Source organism: Cygnus olor, chromosome 14, assembly GCF_009769625.2.
Source record: "Cygnus olor isolate bCygOlo1 chromosome 14, bCygOlo1.pri.v2, whole genome shotgun sequence".
Lineage (NCBI taxonomy): Eukaryota > Metazoa > Chordata > Aves > Anseriformes > Anatidae > Cygnus > Cygnus olor.
The window spans coordinates 14,438,175-14,465,425 of record NC_049182.1 but is presented as its reverse complement, the minus strand read 5'-3'; the positions used below and the strand labels follow the sequence as shown (position 1 = coordinate 14,465,425).

The following is a 27,251-nucleotide window of genomic DNA, read 5'->3' as shown; positions in this document are numbered from 1 at the left end:
GAACAACGCCCGGTGCAGCCGCTGGCCGTGCCCCAGAGGTGCCCACGACAGGCCAAGTAATGAAGCCGCTGGAACACGGGGCCAGGATTGCAGGAGGGGGTTGGGAGAGCCGAGTGCAGGCGTGCTCGCATCTGCTGTCGGGTTGCTCGGGTCCTTCAGAGAACCTGTCCCTAATTGCCAGGGCCAGGGGCCTGGGAGCAATTTCAGTGGGAATGCTTCCTGCGACGCGGCGCCAAATGCTCGCAGTGCTGGCCCCGGGCGCAGCGTCCCCGCTCTCCTCCCTGCCCTCCCCTCATCCTGAAAGCGCCCTGGGAGCCGCAGCTGACCTCCAGCAAGGGTCCTTTGTCTCCCACACATCCCCAAAACTTCAAAATGCATTTCCCCCTAACAAGTCTCCCCGTACCCTGTTTACTGTTGTACCAGGTGCCTGGATTTGCTGTAAAATGTGTCTGCAGTGGGGGAAAACAAGCTAATCGAGTGTGTTGCTAACAGTCTGTAACTGAACCCAGATGGATGTCCCTCAACGGGGAAATGCAGCAGTGGGTCATTTCCTAAATGAAATGATTTTGCTTTGAGTTTGCTCAAGTTCACTGGAGGATCAAGCAAAGATTGTGTTTGCACTTTTCCCCGTGTGTTGTTTCAGCACGGGATCTCTCTAAACCTGTAATTCGGTGTGGAAAAAGCAGCATCAGGCTTTACCAGATACCAGGCAGATTTGGTGAATTTTGGCTGTGACTGAGAGGAAATGCAAAACAAAGTGGTTACTGTATGTTCTGTTGCCTTAGAGACTGAAACATCTGTATCCAGGCAGGCAAGTGATGCAGACATGGTAAGATTTGACTTCCTTACGTTCCTGTGTTCATCTTGCTGTCAATAGAAATGTTTTATGGTGGGAATATGCTGGGCTTCCTTGGCATTGTATTTATCTGGTCGTGTGGCATGTCTTGGGCTAGGAGGGCTTTTTAATTAAAGTCTAACTCTGAAGTCAGGACGCTCCCTGAGAAAAGATGCTTTTACGTGAATAATTTTTCAAGATGAACTTGGAGGGACTTGAAATGATTGTTGTACTGGTGATCATTGTTGGATTTGTGAAGGCTCTTGAGCATCTGGGTCTCCTAGAAGGCAATTATGAAGGTAGGATGTTAAGAAATAGAAAATATTTTATTCTGAAAGCCATTTGCTGCAGAGCATTATACTTTAATCTGTGCATGTGCAGTGTTTGACTATCAGAGGAGCTCAGATAACTTTCAGATGCTTTCTTTAGACAAATGCACTGTATTTTCTATGTCAGTATAGTATTGTAGCTTTCACTGCAGCTCTGAAAACAAATGTGATATAATCTTAAGTGATTCTTTGCCTGTTTGAGATTGTTTCAAGAACTTCAGTACAGATCCGTATGCTTTAGTAAACAGCAGCTTGCGTCCTGGAGCTCTGAATGAAAGAAGGCTTTGCATTTTAGTAAGTTTATCATTGTAGCTTCTCAATTTGTTCTAATTGCTGGAAAAGTCGTGGCTGATTCTTAGCTTTTGGCTGTTATTAACAGAAAATCCAAAAATCTTACTGAGCTTATTTGGGTGAATGTTTCTATCAGGATTTACCAGAATATTTATCAGTAACAAATCTGCCCGGTCTTCCTCTCTAGTCTCAGGAATGCTTTACAAAAACACTACTGATAGAAATGTAAATATGCTTTGCTGAAGATAGTTTGAGGGAGCTGACTGCCGAAGATGCTTTAATTCTCGTTACCTCTCTGTTTTTATAAACAATGTAATTCGTGTAGAAATGTGGAGATGTTACATAGAGGCAGAAGGGATGAATTTTAGACAGCGAGCTCCATAAATCGAAACATGTCTGTGCAGATAGACTCACTGTTTAATAGGAAGAGTAGATTTACAATGTAGTCTAAATGTTCCTGAATGTGATATACATCAAACAGCTGCTTTTTATGGAAACTCGAGGGTCGTTTTTCATGGCGAGCGAGTAATACGCAGGTATTAAAGTAACCTTCAGCTCCTCACAGATGCTGAACAATTACTCCTTTCTGCTTCAAAGCTCATGACAGCCTGCTCGTCTCATATTAATTACTTGACAAAATTTAGAACAAGGTTCAAAGAACCTTGGAGACTAGCAGCAAGTATTTACTGGAGGAAAAAAAAAGTTATAAAACTTTCGGTCCACTGGTTGTTTGCTTTAGTTTTTAGTTCTCGTGCATGTGTGTGTTTCTCTTACTTCCTGCTGCTTTGATTATTTTTCCTTAACCTCTTAGATGTTTGGACTAATTAGGAGGTGCCTGGTGATAATTGTTGCACAGCATCGTGAAATGGCATTTTGAAGCTAGGGCAATGGATTCGCGATTGCTGTATTTACCAGCTCTAGCTTTGCAAGGTCCGTGGAAGTGATGAAACTGTTCAAGCAAGACACAGGATAGCTACAGAAAAATGCATTTATTTTTGCTTTCCTGAGTCTTCGGGAATGTGGGTGCTCCTGGTACAGAGAAGTGTTTTATGGTGCCTCATGTCCAGTTAATTTCCTGTCGGCAGCTCCAGCAAGGTCCGTACTGAATCTGTCCTTCTGAGCACCTGTTTTTTTAGGATCCTTTTGTTGTCTGCCTGCATGCATTTGAAGGGCAGATGCTATTTATAAACTTGGTTTAAAGAAAAAGAGAGAGAGGGAGCATTGGAGAAGGAAGCCTTAGGAGAGAGAGCTGCTTGTGTTTGGGTGGCTGCATCCGCCCGGTGTCACGTCCCCTCGCAGACCTGGGAGCTGTATTCGTGTCCCGAGGGAGGAATTGCTCGTTTGGTACCGTTAGCCCCTAGGGAGGGGGGAAGTTTGGGATACTGGAGTCATTCAGAGCAAATCATAATGATGTCTGGTTGTTTTCTGATGGAGTTTAGATTAAAATACAGAGCACAAGGTTGGAGCTACTTTGTGGATTATGCTGAACAAGATAAATTTTGTGGATTATGCTGAATAAGATAAATTTTACCTATTTACAAGGACTTCAGGTGAAGTTGGCACATTCATCCTCCATAGTTTGAACATATACATAATTATAGCTTCATCCCCGTTGCTTCTGCAGTGCCAACCCTGTGTAAGAACGTGCAGCACATACATACTTCAATGAAGTTCTTGTCCTTGTGGAGGCTGCTGCTTGCCTTATTTTAATCTCAAGGTGGCTTAAATCAGGTTGACACATTATTTTTCAGCAGAGACTACTGACTGTTTGATACAACAATTTTTATTACTTGCATGCTAGTTGTTATACAAAGAAATTATACTTAATATTCTACTAGGAAAAAGTTTTAACTGGTGTTAGCTTTTATTAATGTTAGTAGCCCAGCTTGACCCCATAGGGCTCACAGAGTGTGCTACTACTGAGGAATCTGCACTGCCAGTACAGTGTAAATGCCTCAAGGCCGGCTTATCCTAGCACAAAACCAAAATTCTGTGGTCCCACTTTGTTCTGCAAAGAGAAAATATGTGTGGGGTGCATACAGCAGTGCGTTCTACACCTCGAGCAGAGCACATGGACTGCTAGCAAACAGCTGAAGAGGCTGGAAGGTGCCTTTGTCCCACATCGCTCATCGCTGCAGTTCGTAGCTCTTGTAATGGCAGTGGGCCTCGTTTATGCTGCAAAAGTGCCCTGATACCATGCTGCCTGTGTGTTGAAACACTGTGATTGTTATTTAAGTTCATCGGTACTACCTGTATAGAGGTTTTCCACGTGACTTTTACAAGTATGAGTGCTAAAATCTGTAATTTATTTAATGGAGGAAAAGGACCAGAATGACCACAGGCAGAAACAGGCTCAACTTCGTGAAACGCCCTTCCAGGCAGTGATGAATTTGTTCTTCTGAAGGTCGGTTACTGAAGGGAGATGCTAACCTTGGGGTTTGAGTTCTCAGATCTAGCAGTCCTTTTGCTCTTAATCTAACGCTCGTAGGCATCTGGAGAGGAGAGCAAGCTGAGCAGACTTTGTGCTGCTGAGCAGACGTTGTGCTGCTGAGCATCTCGTGGAGCGCTCAGACTTGTAAACTGCTTTGCAAAAGCATTAGCCCAAACCACCTGTCATGTAACTGAGCAAACGCGAGGACTTCAGAGTTTTCCTGAGCTTTTGTCTGCATCAAAAAATGGTTTGGAAACAATATTAAAAAGTTTGAAAAAAAAAACCAACAAATCCTCCCAAGCCATTCCCCATCTGCTCCATTTGTATTAAAATGTAGCAGAGAACAGTTTTCGTAGCAGCTGCTCAACAACTAGATGTTCCTGGGGAAAATTACTGTCTTTCAGCTTCAGCCTGTGGTTTCTGGGATGCCAGGATTTGTTCTGGGGCAAAGGGAAGGAGTGAAGTTTCCCCTGGCAGACCAGGCAGCAGCTTCTCTGTTACATGAGGTTTGCTGTCTCTTGGTGACGAGGAGCCACAGCTCCCGTTCGAAGACCCCTGCTCTCTGGCCACGGCTTAGCAGGGAGCATCAAACTGAAATTTCATTCTGGGCTGTCAAAAGCCAAACTTGTACTTTTTTACTGAGCATGATGCCCATCTCTTCTGTTGTTGGAAAGGACAGAGCTCTGATGGTGTGAATGATTGATATGATCTCTCAGCTACTGAATAAATGTTTAGGCTAGTAAACCATTTTTGTTAAAGACAGAAGATCACTATGGGCCAGCCTGGACCAAATGTGAGTAATTTGCACCAAGAACCAGCATGTGCGTGTATTACCAGATCTCAGGTGTCACCCGATGTTCTCCCAGGTTTCATCCTGTGCCTTGCATTTCTCGCATACTCCGCCAGCTCCACCAATGCTGCCGTAATCATTTGTCATAACTACTTAATACACCAAGCCTTAGCCCTTCACAGGGAGCTGTCTTTGCTGGCAGGCACCTCTGCGTGCTGGCTTCAAGCAGCTGCTTCAGCACGGGGCCGGGCTCAGGCACAGCCGCAGGAACCGGGCACGTTGGCAGCGCTCACAGCGTGAGCTGGGGCTCCAACCACCCCATCTAGGCACCGAGGAGGCCGCTCCTGGCAGGGCGAAGTGCTGTGTGATGTGCTCCGAGCTGCTCTGGGGAGGGCAGTGTGTCTGCCCCTGCCTGGTGACAGGTCACGTCATGGAGCTGGTGCTCCTGGGCACAAGTAGGAGCCACTGCAGGTGTGCACAGACCCCGCTGGCTGTTGCTCGGCCCTCAGCTCCTTTTCATTTTCCTCCTTTACTCACTTTAGGAAGGTGCCTCTGTAAGTCTAGGCCTAGGCTCGCTTCCCATACGTTGGTCACTCTGGCCTGGCCGTAGGGCAGCCCCTGGCTGTTGGGTCGGGGTTTTGCACCAACTCCAGCTGCTGAGCTCTTGAGGCAGGGGCCCAAATGACACAGCTGCGGCACGCTGGGCTCCTGGGTGGCCAGCCTGGGGACTGTGATCGTGAGCAGGACACCTCGGGCTGCACCAGCTTGTTTATGCAACAGAAGGGGAGTGCTAGAAATACATGGCCACAGAATGGACTGAAAGCTCTGATTTTGTGTTTTCTGTTGCCCACACTCAAGGTTCTCCCTTTCAGGCCCATCTGTGACTGTTCTTCCTCTTAAAAAAATAAAATAAAGTAGAAAGCAAGCAAAAATCTATCACGGCAATGTCCCTGACTGAGCTCAGAGGGCTGTCCTTGTGCTGGAACAGGACTGCCCATGGGCAGGCTGAGCCCAAGCAGCATCTTCCAGAATAACAGCCACGGCAGCCCTGTGTCCGCGTGTGCCTTTGCGAGCAGTGAGATGCACGCTGCAGAGCAGGCCAGCTGTCACACGCTCCCTGGCTGAAAGAAAATCATTATCAGGGCTGTGATATTTTCGTTCTGTTACCCTGGCAGTTACAGCACAGTCGTCTGCTGCCTCTCCTCTCGTCCTTGGTGGTAGACACCTGGGGCCCGCGCCTCCTTTGCCCACAGCATGCCACCCAACCTGCCTTCCTTCTCCTGGTCGGCACAAAGTTGTCACAAATGCTCTAAAGGAGGGTTGCTGGAGTGGTGTGACTCGGTGTCCTGAATGAAAATGTTTTGGGGGTTAAGCCTGAGTGGTGCAGTCGGTGTGAGCTGTTTGTAGCAAGCATCCAGTTCTCTGTTCCAGCTTTGGGATTTTTGCCTGTCGCCTGTTCTTGGCTTTCCTTAGGAAGCATTTCTATTCACAGAGAGAAGGGCTTGGGCCTGCAAACCACCTGTGCACACCTAGGTGAGCTAACAGGACTGTGCCCCTCTTTGTGAGCACAGAATAAGCAAGGAACGAGGACTTTCTGAATGGAAACGAGCCTGTTTGCTGCTGGCTGCCAGGGCTTCCTACATCCTAACCATGGCAGGGCTGTCAGAGGTTTTATTCTCACTTCTCCAAGTTGATGCTGGGACAGACAAAATGTCTTTTTCTCTGTGTATTTGATTTATTTATATGTAAAATGGATTTAAAAGTAATGACCAGATTCAGTTTCCTACAAGGTTAACCTTGAACATAAAATATATGGAACTTTTAAATGGAAAGGTACCAAATCAGTAGAGATTAAGCCCTAGGAATCTGCTAACAGTGCACGCTATTATGTACTGCTGTGCACATTATAAACCTCTCTCTTCGCTCTGCCACCACTGACAGACTCATCGTAGTGATCATCTAATTCACTCCTTAGAAGTTGGCTGAAAGATCGTCATGGGGGACTTGATGGGTTTCATGCAGAATCAGGATCCTAACTTTTTCCCACTAATCTTACGTCGCTCTTGGTTTGTAACATCAGCAGGATACTTTACATCTCTGCTCATCTCCTGCAATTGCAAATTTTTTCCAAAGAAAGTGCGCAAGTTTCCCAGGTAAATATAGAGCCCCACCTTTCTCAGATTCAGTGTATTCTTCGGGCATGCTCATTTCCTTCAGGTGCAGAACGTATCAAAATAAGATCTCTCTTAGTGTGTAATTGCTGATAAGCTGTCAAGACGAAGAAAGCAGCAAAGCAGGCTAGGGCAGAAGAACGTACCTCTTCTCTTCGGTGGGGAGGAGCCTGCACTATAGACAGATCAGAATGGGCAAGAATTAAGTCTTTCTCTGACTCCTACTACTACCTAAGTTCTAAAGACATTACAAAAATTCTGTCTCCTAAATGCATTTTTCAGTGTTGTCTTGTACCACAGTGACTGAGCGGAGTTGATTTCCCTCACTGGCACAGTGCTGTCACTCCTGGTCTTCCTCTCCATCAAGCAAAAAGGTGATTTTTATTCTGGCAGGCAGTCTGTGTGTGTGTCAGCTGCTATTTCAATTTACCAAACATCCTAGATAGGGGACATCAGCAAGGAGGGTGAGAGGCTCTGACGTTCCTGACAGGAGTGGGATTGATTTCTGGGGAGAGAGAAGGTCTGTTTCTCGCACACTGCCTAGATGTTCCTGGTGTCTTCTCATCGGGCAGCTCAGGGCTGGAGGGAGAAAAGGTGGAACGGAGACCAACCTTCTGCAGGTACCAGGGGAGACCAAAGGGTAAGCACTTTGTAACTGAAGGCCAGATGGCTCTTGGCAGCACAAACAGCAAGGATGCATTTAACCAGCAGTGAGCATCATTTCCTTCTTTCCTCCCAAGAGGCGACGCTAAAAACACTTTGTGTCAGCTCTGCGGCTTCTTCCTCTGGCTCCTTCAGTTTCAAAGGTTTTGTTTAATTCCTTGGAAGAGCCTCCACCACCGACGGCATTTTTAAATGGAAAGCTAGATAGCTTAGTCTCTTGGAAATAAAGTGAGACGTGTCAGCTTTGGGACATGTCAGCTGGAGCCTCGGGTCAATCAGTGTGACTGTCTCTCGGGAAGCATCCTCGCCTCGCCCTGCTTGGCAGCCCACCTTACCCAAGCACTTGCCAGCGTCAGGCTGTGAGATGGAGCCCGAAGGATCTCGGGTTCCTTTTTGTTCCCATTCATCCAGGCTCCTTTTTAAACAGAACTCCAAGCCAATTTCCTTCATTTTTCGCAGCTCTGTCCCATGCTGAGGGCTTCAGTCCAGCGGGGAGGTACAGCACCATGCGCTGGTGGTGCTCTGGGTAGCTCAGGTCAGGTTTCCTCTCGTCTCTCAGAGAAGTCAGGGCAGAAGTTAGCACGTCTAGTACCCTGTGCAAAAGCAGGGAAACAAACAGCCATCCAGAATTGTTGCACTAATAATGCACAACTCTCACACTGTTCTTCACACAGGTTTTCTCCTGAAACTGGAAATGCTGTATTAAGGCAGTGGTTGTTGTGAGCATATCTGCACAGCTTCTAGACAGTGTGCACATGGCTTTTTCCTCACTTTGATTTGGGGATCTCTGCCTTCATTTCAACTGTTGTCTGGTCACTGTTTTTGTCAGGAAAATGGTGTGTGTACATAGACAAGGAGGCTGCATGTAAACATAGCTATTTTCTCAAAAGCAGACACAGTTTGGGGCAACATAAGATTAACTTATTGGCCCTTAACATAATACTTTTCAGAGTTTCTACAGCCATTAAAAATCCCACTTAGTATAGGTATTATCAGACCACTCTGTATTCTTATTTTGTGAGATAACGAAACAGTTTGTATAACGTATATCTTCTGTATAATATACTTTTTGGTGTCGGAGAAGCCAGAAGCCCGTACAAGCCGTTGTTATGCTCTGTGGCTGCTACGTTCCTGTCTTGTGACTGTCCCTTCTAGTGCATGCGGGGTTGCTTCTTTGCCTGAGCACCAAACAGAGGCATTAAAAATAATAGTAATAATACAAAACTCCTTAAAAATAGCAAAAACATCTTGTTCCAGTTGTAGGAACTTCTGCCCCAAAGCCCAAGGTCCTTGAACTAGGGGTTAGGGAGCAGCTTGGTGCTGTTGAGCTGCAGCTAATACACCGTGAGTGCAGCCAGGCTGAGTGCTGCAGGCTCTGAGGCTCACCAGTGATGCCTGCTCTCATCCTATCTACATTAACTTACTTGTGTTCACCTGGTGATACACGATACCACCGAGCACAAGCAGGCATCTTGGGACACATTGTCCTAGCAGGCTCTGTAGGAACACTTTAAAGCTTAAGAGGAGCTGGGAAAACTTAAAGAAGAAGCTCACAGCTGAAACAGCCTGGGTTTTGTCATCCTGGTCCATCTCCAGACATCATGAGACCGTTCTTTTTTCAGGCAGGAACTGCTAGTATATGTGTATCCCTGGGGGCAATGGTGTCAGCATAAGAAGGGATGAGATCTGAGTGTCACCACAAGCTGTCACGGTGGTGGAGCTGCTGTGAACATGTCGGTAATGGTGCATGGCTCCATGTCAGCTTGTACCTCCACTCACGTACATTCGTACCGCTGAAAAATCCTGCCACAGGACAAGGCAGGCAGAAATTACATGCAAGATGCAGAGGGCCGCCAGGAAAGCCTGCCTTCATCAGTTCAGATCTCTCTGAGAGGCCAGGGGAGCTTCTGTGCCCCACAGTTCCCAGGAGCCCACAGTGACAGACGTCATCTCTCTGGGGCGCTCGCTGGACTCCCCTAACCAGCTAGTGCGGAGTTTGTATCGACTGAATGTCAATTTCATTTCTGTATCTCAAAAACCTCTAGCTTTGGGCTTGCTATTCAATCTAAGATTGCTGTACTGTGAAGTGGAAAAAACCTTTTTGCTTTAGTCTGTGCTTTTCCATTAAACACCTGACCCACTTCTGTCCTAACTGGATGCTTCTGTGCCTAAAATTGCTTCGGAGATCAGTTCTCCTGGATTCAAAGGATTTTACCAGTCATCAAAATTGTCCCCTTTTTTGCCTTTTGTCCTGACCTCTGTATTGTTACTATTCTTAAAGAATTTATTCTCTTGTGTCATTTGATGAGGTGGAAAAATATGAATTCAATAAACATCCCAACAATGCTGAGATGCCCTAATTCTGACATCTTCAGAAAGTTGTGTGGTTGTTTTTTTCCTGGCTCATTCTTGTGAAAATTTTACTGTACAGTATGCATAGACTGTAGGGTGGGAAAATGCTACAGTAGTAGGGAAAAAAAGGAAGTATTTCTTGTATAGTTCTGTCGGATTGTCCCAGTGCTATGTGCTGTATGAGAATCAGAACTGTCTTTCAAGGGTGGTCTGCGACAGCAAGCAAGCTGCTCAGCCAGTCTAATATAACTCAAAAACTTGCCGGGATAACAAAAAAAGCAAAGCACGGCACAGTACTGCAGCCTGGGAGGCCTCAATCTGCTGCCCATGCTTTACCATACCCTGTGACAACTTTTCTCCCTTTTAAGCAAGGCTAGCTGCAGTGATTGCTCTGTCTGCTTTCCTTTCCCAAGAGCATGCAGGTCACTTGCTTCCTGTTGACCTAGGCTTATTTCCTAGCAGGACTGAGGACTGTCTGGCTGACTGCAGTTAGCAGTTAGTGCTGCCTACCTGAAGTTGTTGCCAGGAGGATTGCTGGCTGCTGGAACTGCTGCGCACCCTCTGCTGCTCCTCACCGCCTCCTGGGCACTCACTGCCCTCAGTTTTTCCCTTCGTATTTATAAAACTCGAGGCCCCTGCCCTGGGAGTCCCCGCGGACCACACGGTTTAATGACGAGTAGGGAATGCAGCGAGGAACAAGTTCCTGCCACCAGCTGGCCTCTGCGAAGCTGGCGGGAGAAGCCCGTGGTCGGCCCTGCTGGGAGCAGGCTGCCCGCATCGCTGTGCAGACGCAGGCACTGCTGCCTGCTTTGCTTCCTGGACAAGAGCAGTGGCTGGGCAGCCTGCACCGGGGCGTTTGTGCTCCTTTCCACCTTCTGAAGGTTGCAGTATCGCTCCCTGCAGCTGTTTGCACTTCTGCTTCTTAATTGTAAAAGCATCTTTTTGAGCTCGGCTGCTTAGAAATCACGGCTGGGTGTTTTAAATACAAAGGGAAAGGGTTGAAAGCAGCTCCAGTGAGTACTGAGCACAACTGACAACACCAAATACAGCATGCGTGTACTTGGGGAGAGAAGAAGAAAGAAAACAAATGTGCTAGGACTTGTATGAGAAACTTGAGGACCACCAATGCAAGCGCCAAAGACGAATTAAAAAGTGTGCCCTGTGTGTGATTTCCTGAAGTTATGTCTTTTAACCTGGCGTTACTCCTGGCCTCTCTCCTGCCTTCATCTCTGCAGCTCCAAATAGACATGTGTAAGGTACCAGCAATGCTGGCATAAGTAAAGAGCCTGCTTGCTTAGTTAGGGGCTGGCAGTCCTCCTCACCCTGGTAGGAACAGTCTCCCACTTGCTCTCAGCAGGTCTCAGTGCTTGCTGAGGAGATTGTTTCTCTAGATTTCAGTTTTACCAGCAGAGGACTATGACGAGGCATCGGATGTCATACAGGTGTCACCTTCTCACAGCTTTTCTTTTGTGCAGTCCTAGACCAGCTTCATGGCTCTAAGTTCCTTGGGACACTGGCTGTGTCCCTGCAGGAGGTTTTGGAGGTCTCCCCAGCACCATATCTTCGGATTTCTCACATTGCCTTTGCAGGGAGGCCAGTTCTGCCTGTGAATGGGCTTTAGACGGTTCCTGTAAGCAAAATTATTCTTCCTGGTCTCTGCTTGGACACCCAGGACCTGGCCCACTGTCAATACGTTAGATAGCTGTGCATCTGACCATACAATAAGCTAATAATGTTGCGCTGTGTGCCCACAGCCACTCTTGTAAAGAAGAGCTTTCATTTAATGTAGTGTTCAGACTATATTATGTGTACGTTGACACCCTATGTAAAAAGGATTTTGAATTGCCTGAAAACTAACACTGTAGGTTTCAGCAAAAACTTGCATGGCAGGTTATTGTAGGCTCTGGCAAAAGCTTTAGTAGTCCCTGGCTAAAAAAGCATCATTTACCGTAGGTCATAAAAGTAAACACAAATGCAGCAAATCCAATTACTGTGGAAAATCAAACATCTGAGTGTGAGATGAAGGAAGTCGTACATGAATGCCTGACAAGAAATCTATTGAACATATTAAATTATACACCTCTCCCAGAATAGCTGGAGTTTTAAAAGGAATACAGTGCAGCAGTACTCAATCAAGAACAAAAATACAAGCCTGGTGCACATCAGACTTGGGACAGCTTACACGCAAGGACTACTTTCAAAGTGAGAAAACAGCTTTGAACTCCCCAGCATGCTATTACGCAAACACACACGCATACAAATTATAAAGAAATCTCTCAGAAAAGTGAAGTGGTGTGACAGCCACCCTCCACCATAAACCAGGACACGGGCGATGCAAGTGGGAGAGGGGGGTAGGAGGAGCAGAGAGCACAGTCAGCACCCAGGGGCTCTGCCAGCTGACTCCAGACCGAGCTAGGAGCTCATCTCCTACAGGGACCTGGGACAGGACGATGCTCATGTCAAAGCCCAGCCCTTTCTAGTCACAGCCCCCACGTACCCGCTTGTGAAAGATTCCCAGCATACCTTTTTTTCTGTTTACTGGGCTGGGAAGTGAGTGCTAATTCCAGCAGAGGGGATTCAGGATGGGCGTATCTCAAACTGGCAACTCACTGCTACAGAGCTAGCAATTCTGTAGCATCTAACTTGATTGCCTGGACTCTGATAATTAACAATTTACTGTCCAGAAAATTAAACTCGTTCTAAATTTATGCATGAGAACAAGATACCAATAACTTTCTGAGCAGCTCGGGAAAGTGGACATGGAATTTAGCTTTCTGGTCTGGTGAGAAGGTTAATGAATGTAGTACATCTGTATGAAAATAGCGGAGGGGAGGGCGAGCAGCTGGCAACAGCAAGGGTGTCTGAGCCAGAGGACACTGCTATGTGTTCTGTCGCTGACTTTCCGTGTGACCTTGCACATTCTTGCTGGGAATTTTATCCGTGCCATTTCCCTATGCCTCTTAATATTTACAGGTGCCTATAGAGCTTTAGCACTTAGGGCACTGTAGAGGTGCAAGGTATCAAGGTGTTGAAGGGCTTCAGAAGGGAAGCAGAAGCTACCCTTTTAGATGAAGTTTCCATACCAAATGCAGAGTATCTGCTTGTGATGAGCTCTCCATTTCGGTATGACAGTGAGCTGGCGGACTGCGGAGCGGGCATGAGGCAGCAGAGGCACTGCGATAGCAGAGACCCCTCTGGACCCAATTTGATCCACCCGTCTGCCCCAAGGCAGCTTCCTGGCAGCTGTTCTCTGACTCGTTCATAAAACCCTCCCAACACAGACTGTCCACTGTCTCTCTAGGCAATTTATTTCAGTGCTTTGTTATCTTCTGTAGTGGAAAGCTTTTTCCTCACACCAAATTGATTCTTCCCTGCAAAACCTGAAGCTCGTTACTTCTATCCACCGAGGACATGCAGAACAGATTAACCTCTTCCTCGGCACGGTCTTTTGTGTGCTCCTCGTCTCTTTTCAGCCTGTCCTTTCCTGAGCAACCTCAGTTTGTTTAGGTCTTGTTTATTAGACTATTGATCATTCTCTCTGCTTTGGACTTTCTTTAATTGGCTCATATCTTTCTGGGTGTGCATGACCCAAAATTGGATGTTGTACTCCAGCTGAGGTCTTCACAGCGTGGAAAAGAGTAGAGGGGCTATTTCATTTGTCTTGCAAGCTATCTCCGTGGCTGTACTTCTAGAAGAGTATTTGCCTGGTTTTTGTAACATACTGTTTTTGATGCTTAACATAGCTCCCAATTTTTAATGGAGATTTAATACCAGTAAGATTTCTCTCCCCTACATTTGTGCAGACGATTATTACAGCATACGTATAGAGTTCTGTTTTTTTTTTTTTTTTTTTTTTTTTTCTCTTTTTGAATAGAGTCTTGGTATTTATTTTAGGACTTCAACCATTTTGAAGTCCATATTTGATCTTCAACCTATTTGCCCCTTTCCCAGCTTGGTATTATTTGCAAATCTAGTAAGTACACTCATTCATCTGCCATTCATAATGATTGATGACAGACCTAGGACAGCCCCCATGAAGCTCAGGTTTTTTATTTCTTCTGTTTTGTGAATGAACCTTTGACACTGCTCTGAGTAGTTTTTCAAGCAGGTCTGCATTCCCCCCCTCCCCCTCCCCTTTGTTTTCTTAGCTCACATACAAGAAACTGATATGAAACCCTGTGAAAAGCTTTAGAGAAATCAAGATGTGGCACAAAATCTATTATCTTCCTATTGAAGGAAATGAGATTGGTTTGACACCAATTACTCTGAACAGATCCAATCGAGCAGCCACTCATTTTCTTTGTGATTTTCTCTCTGCTTACCCATTGTTTGGTTTTATTTGTTTCTAGGAACTGAAGCTAAGCTGATAGGTATCTAATTCCCCATCTCCCCATCCTCTGCCTTTTGTAAAGGCAGGAAGTGTGTTTATCCAGTTTCAGCCTTCTGCACCTCATCCCTGTACTTCACTATTGCCAATATCTGCTAAGAGCCCTGAGATTTCATCAGCAGAGCATGAATTGTATCAGGCGCAGCCAATTTCAAAACCTAAGCATCCTCTAACCTGTTCCTTCCCTATTAAAAAATCCAGTCCCATGTCATTGATTTTATCACTTTCCATACTTTTGGGTAGAATCCAGTCCGGATGACTCCTTTTCTAGCTGGGTTTTCCACATCCTATGTGAAAAAATAATATTGAAATTGACAACCTTGCTGGCAATATCATTTTTTTTTCCTGGGATGTGTGTATATTATCACGTCCTAGGTGCAGCTGTCATTGTTGTTAAAGGTCACCTTTTCAGCTGCTTACAAAACAGAAAACCTCATTCCTCATTCCCAGGATCTGGCAGTTCTAATTAGTAAACTTTCTACTCTAATGAGGAGCCCTGCTCTCTTTTTTCCCAGCTAGCACCTTCTTCTCCAGCATGGATTTCAGATGTGCATCTTTCAGATAATCTTCCTGTTGATTTTGGAAGCAAGATACTTTCAGCAACCAAGTCATTGCCCTCCTTACAGCTCTCATGGCAGCAGTCCCGAGCACCTTCTTCAGGGCACTTGGAAAAGTTGCCTGCAAACAGCGTGCTGCTCAGCCCTGGCTGTAAGCCTGCTCTGTTCCTGCAGTTCTTCCGAAAGCACCAACGCAGCCAGTTATACTCGTCTCGTGTTTCTCCTCAGTTATCTAGTGACTTACAGTGAATGCTACAGAGGCACAAGCAGGAAACCTTGGAAGTGTTAGGGTAAAAAAAAAAAAAAAAAAAAAAAAAAAAAAAAAAAATAACCCCTCTCCCCAGCAGCTGTGAGTTAGCCATCTGGGAGGTGCTCTCCGAACCCTGCACAGCTTATCGTTGGTTAACAACCTAAAGCTGGTTTGCTTCCAGCAATGTATTTCAGCAAGCATGGTGTAATGGTATGTCTTCTCTTTGCATGCCTTTGCAGGGCGATGGAGGAGAAAGGGGTGCTGCGTTTATTTGGAGCACAGGTGTGTTTGGAGCCCCTTCTTGCCCCACAGAGGTGTTGTGGTCGTGGGGCTGTATGAGCTGTACGCAGCATTGTTTCTTTTTTAAATGGCCTGCCTCTGAATTTCAGTGCATCTCCACTTGCAGGCTTCCGTTAAATCATGATGAAGAGGGAAGAGGCACTGGCAAGTTGTGTCCTGGTTGCTTATATTTCCTCACCCATATGTTCATTCTCTTTTAACTAGCTCTAGACCATCCGATCTCTCCTCATGTAGCAATCTTCCCATGCCTTAGCTGTTTCTATTGCCAGCGTTTGGACCTTTTCAGTTTCCTTCAGGGGTCTTGATGTTACACCCATGTTTCTAGGCCTTATTAAGGGTTAAGCACAAAATGCCTTGAAAAAATGTACGTTAATTTTCTGTGCAATGTTTTATCTATTGGTAGAGTAAGGATAATAATGTGCACCCCTAGAAGTTGCTGAAGATCAATGAAATACGTTCGTAAAGCACTTTAAAAGCTTGGCATGGTGTGTTACTCCTTGAAGTGCAGATTACTGAACGCTGTTTAAAGAAAGAACTAACAAACCAAGTGCTACCATATGCAATATTAATTGCATATGCAGATACAGCAGACTTCATTATAGGATTTGCTGACATTTACTGTGAACTCTGTGATACTTTTCTATAACAGCATGCTTTTATTTGAAGTGAAAGCAAACAAATGAACCAAAACTACTTTGGGATATCTTTAGCAAATCTTTCCTTTACTCTGAGCTAGTCAATTAGCCACCATTCAATTTTTTTTATCTGTCTAACCAGCCATCCCATACCAGAAAATGCTAGAAGTTAATACCTGCAAAGATGTTTCTGGCAAAACTTTTTGTTCTAACAGATAACACCAAACTGAAAAGGGTGGGATACATCACCAGCTGCAGCCTGCAGTTGTAAAGAAGAGCTTAGGCAGCTGTCTGCAGCATGAAAGGCATAAGCAGAAGGAAGACCTCAGTGAAGACCTACAGGAACAAGGAAACCAGAAGAGAAGAGGCTCAGTTAGGGGAGAAATGTCTGGAAATGTAAATAAATAAATAAATGAATAAATAAATAAATGGAAGGGCTTTTGAAGATGTGTGAAGGGAAATGAAACCTGGCAGGAAGTACGAAGGAAAGTGGCTAACTGATGCTGAAGGAGAAAATGAAGTGACCTTGAGTTAATCTGGGAAGGTTAATTCAAAAGTGCAACTGTGGTGTTTCAGCTGCAAATGGGATACTTTGGGACAGTGGCTGGAATTAGTGCTGTGATGACAAATTTCTGCTGTAAAGCAAACCCTTCTAAATAGAGAAGGTCATGGCACAGAAGTAGCAACCTCTCTGCTTAGTCTGTTTTCTACAAGAACCAAGTTGCTGTATTTGCAGAGCAAACTTGCTGGTCAAAAGAAGAACATAGTAAATGGCATATTTTAATTTTTTAGAAGCTTGTAATAGATTCAGCTTTGCAGTTGTGCTAATTAATGACAGAGGATGAGATGCAGATTCAGTGGAAGTTTGTGACAGCTCTTCACTTTGAATGTTTCCTATTAAGCAATACGACAAAATTATATAGAAGCAGAAACAGCTTGTATGATTTAGATCTGTATGTTATCACAATTTTTATGTGTTTTTGTTTGTTTGTTTACATTGAAAACTAAAAGCATGCTTTCCGCTTTGGGATTATTCATTCTCCCAACTATATCAATTGTAATTGCTTCTTTGAACCATGAGACAGTGCAGTACTTCAGAGCCACCATTCTTTGTAAACCCTGTCAGTTATTTTACTCGCTGAGAATTGATATACTTTGGGTTAGTATTCTAGAAATGAAGCCAGGTAGCAAACCCAGTTTGAAAAACTTTATGCCACTTAAACCTTTCAAAACTGAAGGGCCATATTTTTAGACAAAGGCATCATCACCTTTGAATGTGGATTATCTTGGGGGTTCGTGACCCAAAGTGCCTCACACCTGTATTTCAGACACACTGAGGGCACCCCAAGATGCTTCTTGCTCTGGAAGCTGCACTGGACTGAAGTCTTGTGACAGAGATGAGGGTTGGCTCCAGCAGTTCAGGGAGCAGCTGGAGATGCAGCAAAATTCGTAGATGCAGGGCCAGGACTGGGCAGAAGGGAAGCCTGCATGATGGACAAGAGAAAAAGAGGTTTCCTGGCTTGAGGGGCTCCCAGAGTCGTGAGGGTGAGGGGAGAGTGGAGGTAGAGTGAGGGTTTAAATGGATGAGATCTTACCAGCAGTTAAATTCAGGAGCTATACTGGAAGAAGTATCGGTACAAATGTGGAAAAAGGAGCCCCCAGGTGGGATGACCTGCTAGAGAAAAGTCTGGTGAGGGAGCCAGAAGGCATCACTGTGTAGAGTCTGCAGGGACAAACCACTGTGAGAGGGAAAGGAAGGGGAAGCAGGGGACCTGCTGGGGGTGGGCACAGGGAAGCCCACGCCATCCAGCAGTGACAGGCTCCGTAGCTGCAAGACAGGAGACAGGAGAGTATCGTGCCCTCAGAAGGGTGTTTGGTTTCTGAATGTTGCTAATGACAGCCCGTAACGTTTGTGTGAGCGTGTGCTGTGTGGCACAGTGCAGAAGTCCCAGAAATTGTAAAAACAGGCTCTCAGAAAGTTAGAAAATACAATAATTAAATTTACCAATTGATCTCTTACCCACGCAGTCCTGTGTTTTTGTTTTGTAATTGCACAGCAAGATGTTGCATCCTTAATCTTCTCAGACTTTCTACAGAGAAAACAATGTGGTTTACTCCTACCCATGATCAAATGCATAGGAGCTTGTTTTGACTTGAGATTTTTTATTTTTTTCTTTCATTTTCTGTTTTCTGTGGCATCCTGATGCAGGTAGATATCCTTAAAAATTCCAGCTACAAGCAATAACAAGCAAAGTCTGATAAGGGAGATGGTCAGATAAATTGAAGGATGCAGGTCACAAACATGTAATATGGCCTTCTTCTAAGATATAATTGATTGACAGATACTACTGATAAAGAACTACAATCCTGCAGCTGAAGGTCTCACTGCTAAATCATTAATATTGTGCTAATATATTTCAATGGTGAAGAGCTTATTTAAATTAAAATATTCCCTTAAATGTAAGTTACATGCAAATATGAAAATCAATTACCAACTTTAATTGTGTCTTAAGGAAGAAGTTGTGCATAACATAATTAATTGGTTCCACAAAAGTCTAGATTTTTTTTTCTTTAAACACCATTTTGAACAAATTATTACCAAGAATTGCACGACTGTTGAGCTCACACATCATTTGCAAAGATTCAACTGATGTGGTCCATAAGCCAGTGCAGGTCCTGTGCAGATATTGCTAAAGTAACTGGTCAGACTTCATATACAATAGATAAACATTTCAGATGCTCAGATAAGATATTGCTGAGTTTTAAACTGACTTTAAGATGCCATGAAATGGGCACTCAACACTCAATTTAGTTTCCAGTTTTTAACATCTGGTTACACATGTCGGCTGGGACAAGAACCTTCCGTTTCCATGGATGATTTCAGTTCCACATTAGACCTTCTGGGGGCCCTCTTAAAGGTACGTTTTTATTTAATGTTGTTTCCAACTGATTAGCAATTTAACTGTAGGGTAATTAAATGTTTGTCATTGAAATTGAAGATATGTTCCAGTAGCTTTTTTTTTTTTTCCTTTTATGAAATTTCTTGGTCAGATGTTTGGGGAGAACATGGCCTGTGGTGTCCTCTACAGCACATGTTATGTTCTATTTGAGCAGTTCGGTTTTCCCACACACATAACTGGATCTCTTTTTTCTATGAGCCAACATGAAATTGGTGAGAAAAAAGCATTTAACAGCAAACTCGTTCTTGCCATGAGCAAAGACCTACAGCTACTGGCCGTGCTGTCGCCAGCTGGTAAGAAGAAGCAGAGCAGAGAGGACTCAGGTTGGAAGACCACACAGTGTGCTTCCAGACAGGAACGTTTCTATTTACTGAAACACCGCTTGTCATAAAAATGGTTTGAAGTGTCACTCTCCACTCTGCTGCAGGCTTCGCCAACCTGCCTACCTGTCACATCTCTCCTAGTGTGTATGGAAGGAGGCAGCAGAGGCTGCTTTGACCTTTCCAGTGTTCTGCAGTGTGACAGGCATTTCCTGCTCTCCCTGGTTTACAGTCTTGGCAACATTTGTGTAAGAAAGATGAGCCAACTAATTAATTATTTAAAATTTTTTAAATTACAAATTTTTTAATTTTAGAAAGGTTAAGGTCCAGCTGGCTGGCTGGGCTGAGGTGGTACATTTCCAATTGCTGATTCATGAGAAAGTTTTGAACAAGACCAGAAGCCATGCCTGAGCATGTCCTGACTGGGAAGAACTCACCTGGAAAAGCAAATGCTTGTCTACAGGAAGTTTTTATTTTTTTATGTTTTAAGAGAGTCTTGTGACAGGAGATAATGACTAACGGTATCCAAATGGATGCCAACACCAGGAGAACATTGGCTTCCTTTTCATTTCTGGTGAAATGGGATGTTAATACAAACCATGATGTGTTACTGGAAATATATTGTTTTTCTGAATGTGTATGTAAAGAGATTGTTATCCCTCCTCTTCTCTGCTGTTCTTAAATACACCGATAGTTTTAGCTCTGCTGAACACTGAGAAAAATGAAACAAGATACTAAATTTTCATCCTAAAACGCCTCATTTCTGTGATTGCGGTGGGTTTGCCTTGGCCAGCAGCCAGACACCCATGCAGCCACTGTTGCATGGGTGTACCTCACACTGTTTTCCTCAGCCCTCACCCCCTGGCAGGCTGTTGCCCTTTCTTATATACGCCTTCCCTCAGGAGCCCCCAGCCCAGCCACTGGGCTCAGCTGGGCCCTCCCAGAACCCTCTGGAACCATGCAGAATGTTCCTGAACCTGCTTGAACTTCCTGGAACCCTCTGGAATGTTCCAGAACCTGCTGGGACCCTCAGGTTCCGTCTGGAACCTTCTGCATCCCTTTGGAACTTTCCAGAACTGTCCAAGGGAGGCAGGGGCAGCCTCGGTCTCCCCTCACAGAGGCGCTGCCACATGCGGGCATGGTCAGGCAGGACACTGACAGACGTTTTAGTTTCTCTGTGTCCCATTGCGTTCAAAAATGTTTTGTTTTAGTCAAGGGAAAAATTCAGGCCCATGGTAGGCTGGAACGGGAAGGGTGGGAGAGCAAAACCTCACTGCCCAAAGTCTGTTTGGGAACAGACAGGTCAGAGGGGCATTGGAGCACGAGGTGGCCCAGCCTGGAAGAAAGCTGTGAAAATATGGCGAAGGAAGCTTTGCTGTAGAAGAAGGTAAGTTGGTTTTCAGTTGTTTCTGGATAGCAATGGCTTTTCTCACGTCAAGGTAATAAAAAGGCTTTCGCAGAATATTAGTGGCCATCAGAAACTCAAATACATAAACATAAAATGATGTGAAACTCATGACACTGTAAAGAAAATTCAGTTCCGTTTCTTCCAAACAAATCATTGAAATTCCCAATTGAAAAGTTCCTGCAGCAAGAAGGCAGTTTTCAGAACCTGGGTGAGTTTTTAACTAGAGGAGTTTTTCTTGAAATTGTAATGAGATATTGATTGTATTGTAATAATTTCTAAGCGAGCGATTTACCATTGCTGGTGAACACCCCCCAGCCACATTTGTATCTCAGAGTTGAGGATGGAGGAGGGGACTGGAGCCCCCCCAGGGGACGAGGTCCACCCACAGGGGAGGCTGTCGCACTGGCAGCAGGCTGACTGGCCTGCGCTGTCTTTATCAAGTTTTAAATGAAACTCTTCGAGTGGCATAAACAAACAGAGAATGATGCTATTTGTGACTTTTGCCTTTAAAAAAAAAGTACAGAGAAGATAATTCATTTCACTTGTCATCTCTGAAGATTAGTGCTAATGTGGGGATATATGTAGTCACAGCACGGACCTGTAAAATCCGAGGGGCTGTCTCAACTAAACATGTGTTTGAGTGCTTTCTCAGTAAAAGCCTTCAAAGGGTTTTCACCCAGATACACGAGGCTTAAATTTTCTTCAATAGTGTGAATAAAACATCTGTTGTCTGTAATTACAACTTTCTCCTGAAAGTTCTGGTGCCCATTGTCCTTTCTAAATGAGTAAAATAAATTACTCATTAATCCGAGAATTAATTCAAACAAAACAATGGATCTTACAACGAAATTGATTTCGGCTACTCATCCTGCCATCCATAATAAACGGAGTGTTGGTGACAAAATCTGATCCTAAGTGAAGAACAAAATGTTTAAAAACTCATCTCCCTGGATGTCTGTTGAGTCATGCATTAAAGTTGTGTAGCATAAACATGAAAGCTGGGACTTTGAAAGCAGACAAGGAAATTCACCCATGTCAATTCTATGTATTTTAATGAGTTAGTAACTAAACACTAACTCACACTGGCTTTGCAGACTCTAATCTCTGTGTTCAGAGTACTCAGAGGATTTGGTAGTCACAGCTATATGTACTGTAAATTAACACTTTGGGGAAGTTTGCTCGTTAACTAGTTTTAATGCAACTCCTCAGTCATTCAGTTCAATTTACGTTTTAGATTTGTGAGTTTTGCTTTTGTTTGGTATTACAGCAAGTACTTTGAAAACTCAGTGTTGCTTTTAAGACCAGTGGGGGAATGTAGCAATTATCTCTGTTATCGTTGCCTGCAAGTGAGGAGGCTTCCCCTGAAATGTGAAGGGGAAATGGTCAGTACTGGACATGCTCTGATCCCCAGGCTGGGACCAGTACGGTGCTCCGTGCTCTCCCTTCCTTCTCTGGTTTCCATACCCAGGAGTCTGGTAAGGGTTTCATGGTTTGACCCAGAGAGATTCCTTGGACATTTCAGAAGCAGAAGAAATAATAATTTGTAAATGGCTGTGCTTGTTTGTTTGATAGAAGTATCTAAGAAAACCTCATTATTAATGAGTATTGCCCAGTACCCAAAGGAACAAGTAGTTTTAGGCAACACAAGTATTTATAATGCAGAGAATATACAGATGTGTCTTTTTGGATCTGTTTTACAACAGCCTAATTTGTAAATGAGGTTTCTATGTATTCACAACACTCCTGGTAATTTGGCTCACACACCCAAGGAAATGCAGTCGTCAAGCTGTGAATAGTTTCTGGCACTTTCATGCTTCGTTTCCAGGGAAAGGATCATGTCTGAGTTACTTAAGGGGAAAGAGCTGCTGAGCCATACAAATAGATCTATAATAATCCTTGCTTCTTAGAAGAGTGCCTGCGTCTTACTGAAATTTTGCTGTGAGCAGTAGTGGTTTCTGCAGAAAGGAAATCTAAAGGAGTCATACAAAGGTCTGCAGATGGGAGCAGAGCCTGCTGTGTGGAGCGAGGGTTGCACATGAGCAGGGATATGGTACCTGTGTGTACTCACCTCATGCGATTAGAAATAACAAATGCAACTAAAGGTTCCATCTGTGGGATTTGTAAATGCCCTACAGAAATGTCCATGTGTGAAACTGCGTGATCCATGCAGAGTTGGGTTGGTGCATTGAGCTGCTGTTTAATGACTGTAGCTTTGGGTAGCTGTGGATCTATTAATACAATAATGCATCGATGAGTAATCATCTGCCGTTGTGATCCATTAACACATTGATGTGTTCTCCCCCTACACTCTTTCTCTCTCAGATTACTTTGTTTCAGGACTGAACAGCCATAAATAGGAAAATAATGCATTGGTTTGGGAATGCAGCGACAGATTCAGCTGTGGAATTGGTGTCCATTTTTTTCTGTTAAAATATCTATGAATCAGAACTGTCAAAATTATACAGAAATTTGACACCTTTCACTAGTCCTAGCCAAAAAGAAATTACCAAAGTTAAGTACATGTAATATTTCATTTGAGCTTGTTTTAGAACTTAAGGTAGTTCACAGAATAGTAAGACTTGAGTCTAGGCTGGTGTAAGGAAACCGCAAGCTAAATTTGTAGAGTCTGAGGAGGAAATTCCGTTCACAAGAGGCTGGAGCTCTTGTCTGTCTTCAGTGTGAAGTTCCTTCTGTATGAACGTAGCTTGGAGCAGGTGTCCTCCCTTCCTAGAATATGTGTCTCGCCCCGAGAGGTGTTCTAGTCCAGGTCTCTTCCAGACTCTTTAGTTGGGGTTTGCCATGGAATAAACAGTTTTAATATTCATTGAGTTTCAGATGCCATGAATTCACTTCATGGCAGTGAATACCCATCATGGAGAAGTGCCCGGTTCTCGTGGCACAGGATCAGTCCTCCTCTTTGCCTTTCCCAGGACACTCTTGCTGCCTCTCGAAAGCCTCAGAGGAGCCTCTCACCCTGCACAATGACAGGCACACCCACGCTTAGGTTGGAAGTTCCTCCAGGTATAGCAGCTTGCTGGAAACTTCAGTAGTGCTGAAGTGCTTTATCCTGCTCCTTGGTGTCACTAAGCTGATGTTTAAAAAAACACTTTGCATCAGGATTTTGCTGCGTTTGAGCTATTTTGCATGAAAGGCGGTGATTACAGAATGATAATGTTTTGACACAGTGATAGAAGCCAGGAAACCCACCATTAGTGGTGGTGTTTCTCTCTCTCTTGCCTCTAATGCATGACAGCTTTAGTGTAGGCTGTAACTGAGTAGAAATGACAATAGCAATTAACTTATAACCTTCTGCTTCAGTACCCATTTTAGCATTCATTCGAAGGAAAATGTCCATTGAGAAAGTAAATATTTGTATGTGAATGATCCGTGATAAAACTTCATACAGCTTGCAAAAAATTGCTGTTCATATTCATGAACATCAATATAAGTTAGAATACAATTTTCAATTGCCCTTGCAGGTTTCACCATTAAAAATATTATGAATCTCTTTCCCCCTTTTTTTTCTTAGTTTCATGCCTTCCACATTACAGCAATTAGTCACAAAACTGAAGTTTATGTTATGTTTTTTATGATGTTACTATCAACTGACTAAATAGGCCACTTGGGTGTTGTTTTTTTTTTCCCCAATAAGATTTTTTTTGCTGTTTGTTTTTTTTGTGGGTTTTTTTTTTTTTTTTTTTTTTGGTCCATGGTTTATTACTGCTTGTTATTAGCTGGGTGGGAAAAGAAATGGAAAATGGTGATTTATGTTTCATGAATAACAGTTTCCTATTTCTGGTTGCTCTTTATCTGTGGTTTAAAGCCTGGTTTATTAATTAGTAAGTAGAATTTCTCTGCATCTTTGATCATTGATAGTATCACACAGAATACTGAATATTTAAAAATAGTTTCCAGTTAATTCCTGGCACATGTACTGTATCAGAAGACAGAACATCACCTTACAAGAGCTGTCTCAGTGATTAAATAAAAGAGATGCTCACTTTCCAATTTGGAGCAGATGTATTGTTGGTGAAAGTGATAGGTTTAACACTGATTTGAATCGATCAAGTGCCAGATAGACTATGGAATGTCCCCTTAAAATAGGGGCTGAAGAAACTCAAACAAGATTAAAAAACACAAAAGTTCCTGTTAATAGCAACACCTGAAAGGAATAACCTGCTTTTCTGAAGTCCTTAACCTTTAAGAGACATTATGGGTTTCGCTACCTCTAAAAGTCAAATTATTTCATTAAAAGCAACAAGTTTGATTGCTGCTTTGGAAAAATAAACCTTCAACACCAGACAGCAGCAGCTCCTGCTGTTTTACCACTGGTTTCTGAGGACCAGCTCAGTATGGAAACTGCTCATGAAGCCAAGAGGCTCATGGCCTGTCAGAAGGCAGCACTTGCTACCAGCTCAGACAAAGCAGGTGAATTTTAAGATGAGCCTTTGTGCATGGTAGCAAACAGCAGTTGTCATCTCTGTAAAGCTTTCCTTTCTGTGCAGGCTGCTGGCTGGAGCCTGTTCTGCCCTCTGCTCTGGCACATCTGCTGGTGAGAAGGTGCCCAGTGAGGGGGTCTGGGCTGGGGCACAGCACAGCTTCCCCGGCTGCTGCCCGGGCCTGGGGGCTCACCCCATGGCAAAATGAAGCAACCTGCTTGCCTGGACACACTCTCTGTCTCTCTCCTTCTCATGTTCTAAATGCATGCAACACGTGCCACCGTGCAAGCCAAAAACAGATGGAAAAGGTATTCTGTGCTCGGGAAGACAGTCCCTGGGTGAGACACGCGGCATTAGGGTCACCCACACTGAGAGTCAGTGCTTGCTGAGGGGCTGCCCCATCTCTGTGCCCAAAGCTCAGGCTCTGATCAGCTCCAGCTGCTGTGAGCAGAGCCTGGCTGCCAAGGAGCAAACCTCCGAAACTCAGCCCACCTGCTGGTAGTTTATCTGCAGCTGCTCCGTTAAACCTGAGGTACTTATTCCAGGTTAATAGAGGGTATCGTGCCCTATTGTGAGGATGTTCTGGTAGTGCATGTAGTCTTCTGTTAAATGTTAGTTATGTTTGTTGCTGTAGTGTTAGCCTTATTATTTAGATTCATTTGTTGTGCAATATCTCTGCTTGAAAAAAAATTTGTGTGTGAAATATGGCCTCTTATTAGGAGAAATTCCTGCTATGGGGTGAGTACCTGAGCTGAGCCCTAACGTAAGGGAGGCTGGATGTTGAGAAAAAGCTCCAAGGGGTAAGTGTAATGTCCATTTACTGTAGCACTCCTGAATGGCTTGGAGGAATGTTTAGATGTGCACTGTTTTAGGTATGTTGGTCTTAGTTATTTTCTGTTAAGACCATATATCTAGTAGTCGATTTATTTCTTCAGGTGTCTTTAAGCTAGAATTTCTCACGTGCATGTCTCAAAAGGTGGGTGTTTCTGAAACCTTATTGTGTACTGCTTTCTCCTTACTCTGTTACTTGTCTGTGAGTAGACTTGTTAATTGGTTTAGTCTAGGAGGAAATTTGGGTTGTCTGCCATAGCTGTGCATGTGGATCAGGTTGTAGAGAGCAGGAGCGCTCTGAAGCAGAACTCAGTGTCCCCCTTAGGTTTGGTTTCCTGCTAAACTTCAGTTTGGCACCCATTCCAGGTGGAATGGGGATGTTACTTCAGAAAAAAATAAAAGTGTAAGGTTGTGAAGTTGTTTTAGACCTGTATGTTTTAAGCACTGAGTTCTTAATCCAAACCCTTGATAGTTCTCAAGGGAACTAAAAGGGCTTTAAGTAACCACTTTGTAAATTCTTTGCTAACTTTAAAAAAAAAAAAAAAAGGCACAAAAAGTTTCCTTTGTTTTGTTTTAGCGCAGGTAGAAGCTCAGTGTGAAGGACCCAAGCACAACTTTTGAGCTGCCGGCCTGGGGGCGTACAGGGAAGCAGAAAGTGGCCTGGCTCCCTAGGGAGCCTGGTAGAGGCTTTGGAAGCAGCAAATTCTGGGAGAGGGTGGGGTGTCCTGCTGTACCTGCCTGTCCTGCAGGTCTTTCCAGCGTGTAGAAATCCAGTTAGAAAGCGGGCAATCAGGTTTAAGAAGTCGAATCTGATTTGTCTCCTTGCTGTGGGTAAAGCCGCATTTTGTTATTGCAGGGCTACTATGTTTAACAAGTAGAAACTTGTGTGGCCAGCTGGAGTTTAGAGGAGGGGATGCTGGGGGTCATGGAAGAGCTGGGGCACGGGGCCATATTGACAAGGTACCTTCAGGCTTGTTTTGCCCTCTGCTGGTCGTGATTTTGGCGTACTCGTGTGTGTTTATGTAGTTGTTTACATCCAGTCAGTTTTCCCAGCTCTCTGAAGCAAAGGCAGATGGTTGTTTGGTCCGGGTGTGCTCTTCCCACCTCTTTTTCCCCCAGAACAACCCCGCTGGCAGCTGAGGCAGGGGCCAAGAGCAGGTGCGGGGATGAGAGGGGTAGAACTGGCAGAAACAGTGTGGAGCCAAGCGTCTCTGTCTGCAGCTCCCGTTCCTCCACAGAGAAGAGATGAGGGGAACAGCCAGGGGCTGCCCCGCGCAAACCGAGCACCCTGCCTGGCCTGGG

General features: G+C 44.4%; 1 protein-coding gene across 12 annotated transcripts in view; it reads left to right on the top strand.

The window, feature by feature from the left end:
* The window catches only part of KCNIP1 (potassium voltage-gated channel interacting protein 1), a 376,078-nt gene that overhangs the window by 262,437 nt on the left and 86,390 nt on the right, over positions 1-27,251 (top strand). Inside the window, exon 1 of one of the 12 annotated variants that reach the window (XM_040573633.1) lies at positions 622-829. The exons of 7 other annotated variants lie outside the window; for them this stretch is intronic. Coding sequence is in view for 1 of the 5 variants with exons in the window: in XM_040573623.1 (XP_040429557.1) it covers positions 1,035-1,134 (100 nt within the window). In the remaining 4 variants the exon portion in view is untranslated. Of the gene's footprint in view, positions 1-621; positions 830-868; positions 1,135-20,326; positions 20,659-25,698; positions 25,919-27,251 lie in introns of those variants that run through there. 4 more of the 12 variants (XM_040573623.1, XM_040573631.1, XM_040573634.1 and 1 more) reach the window with 4 other exon arrangements.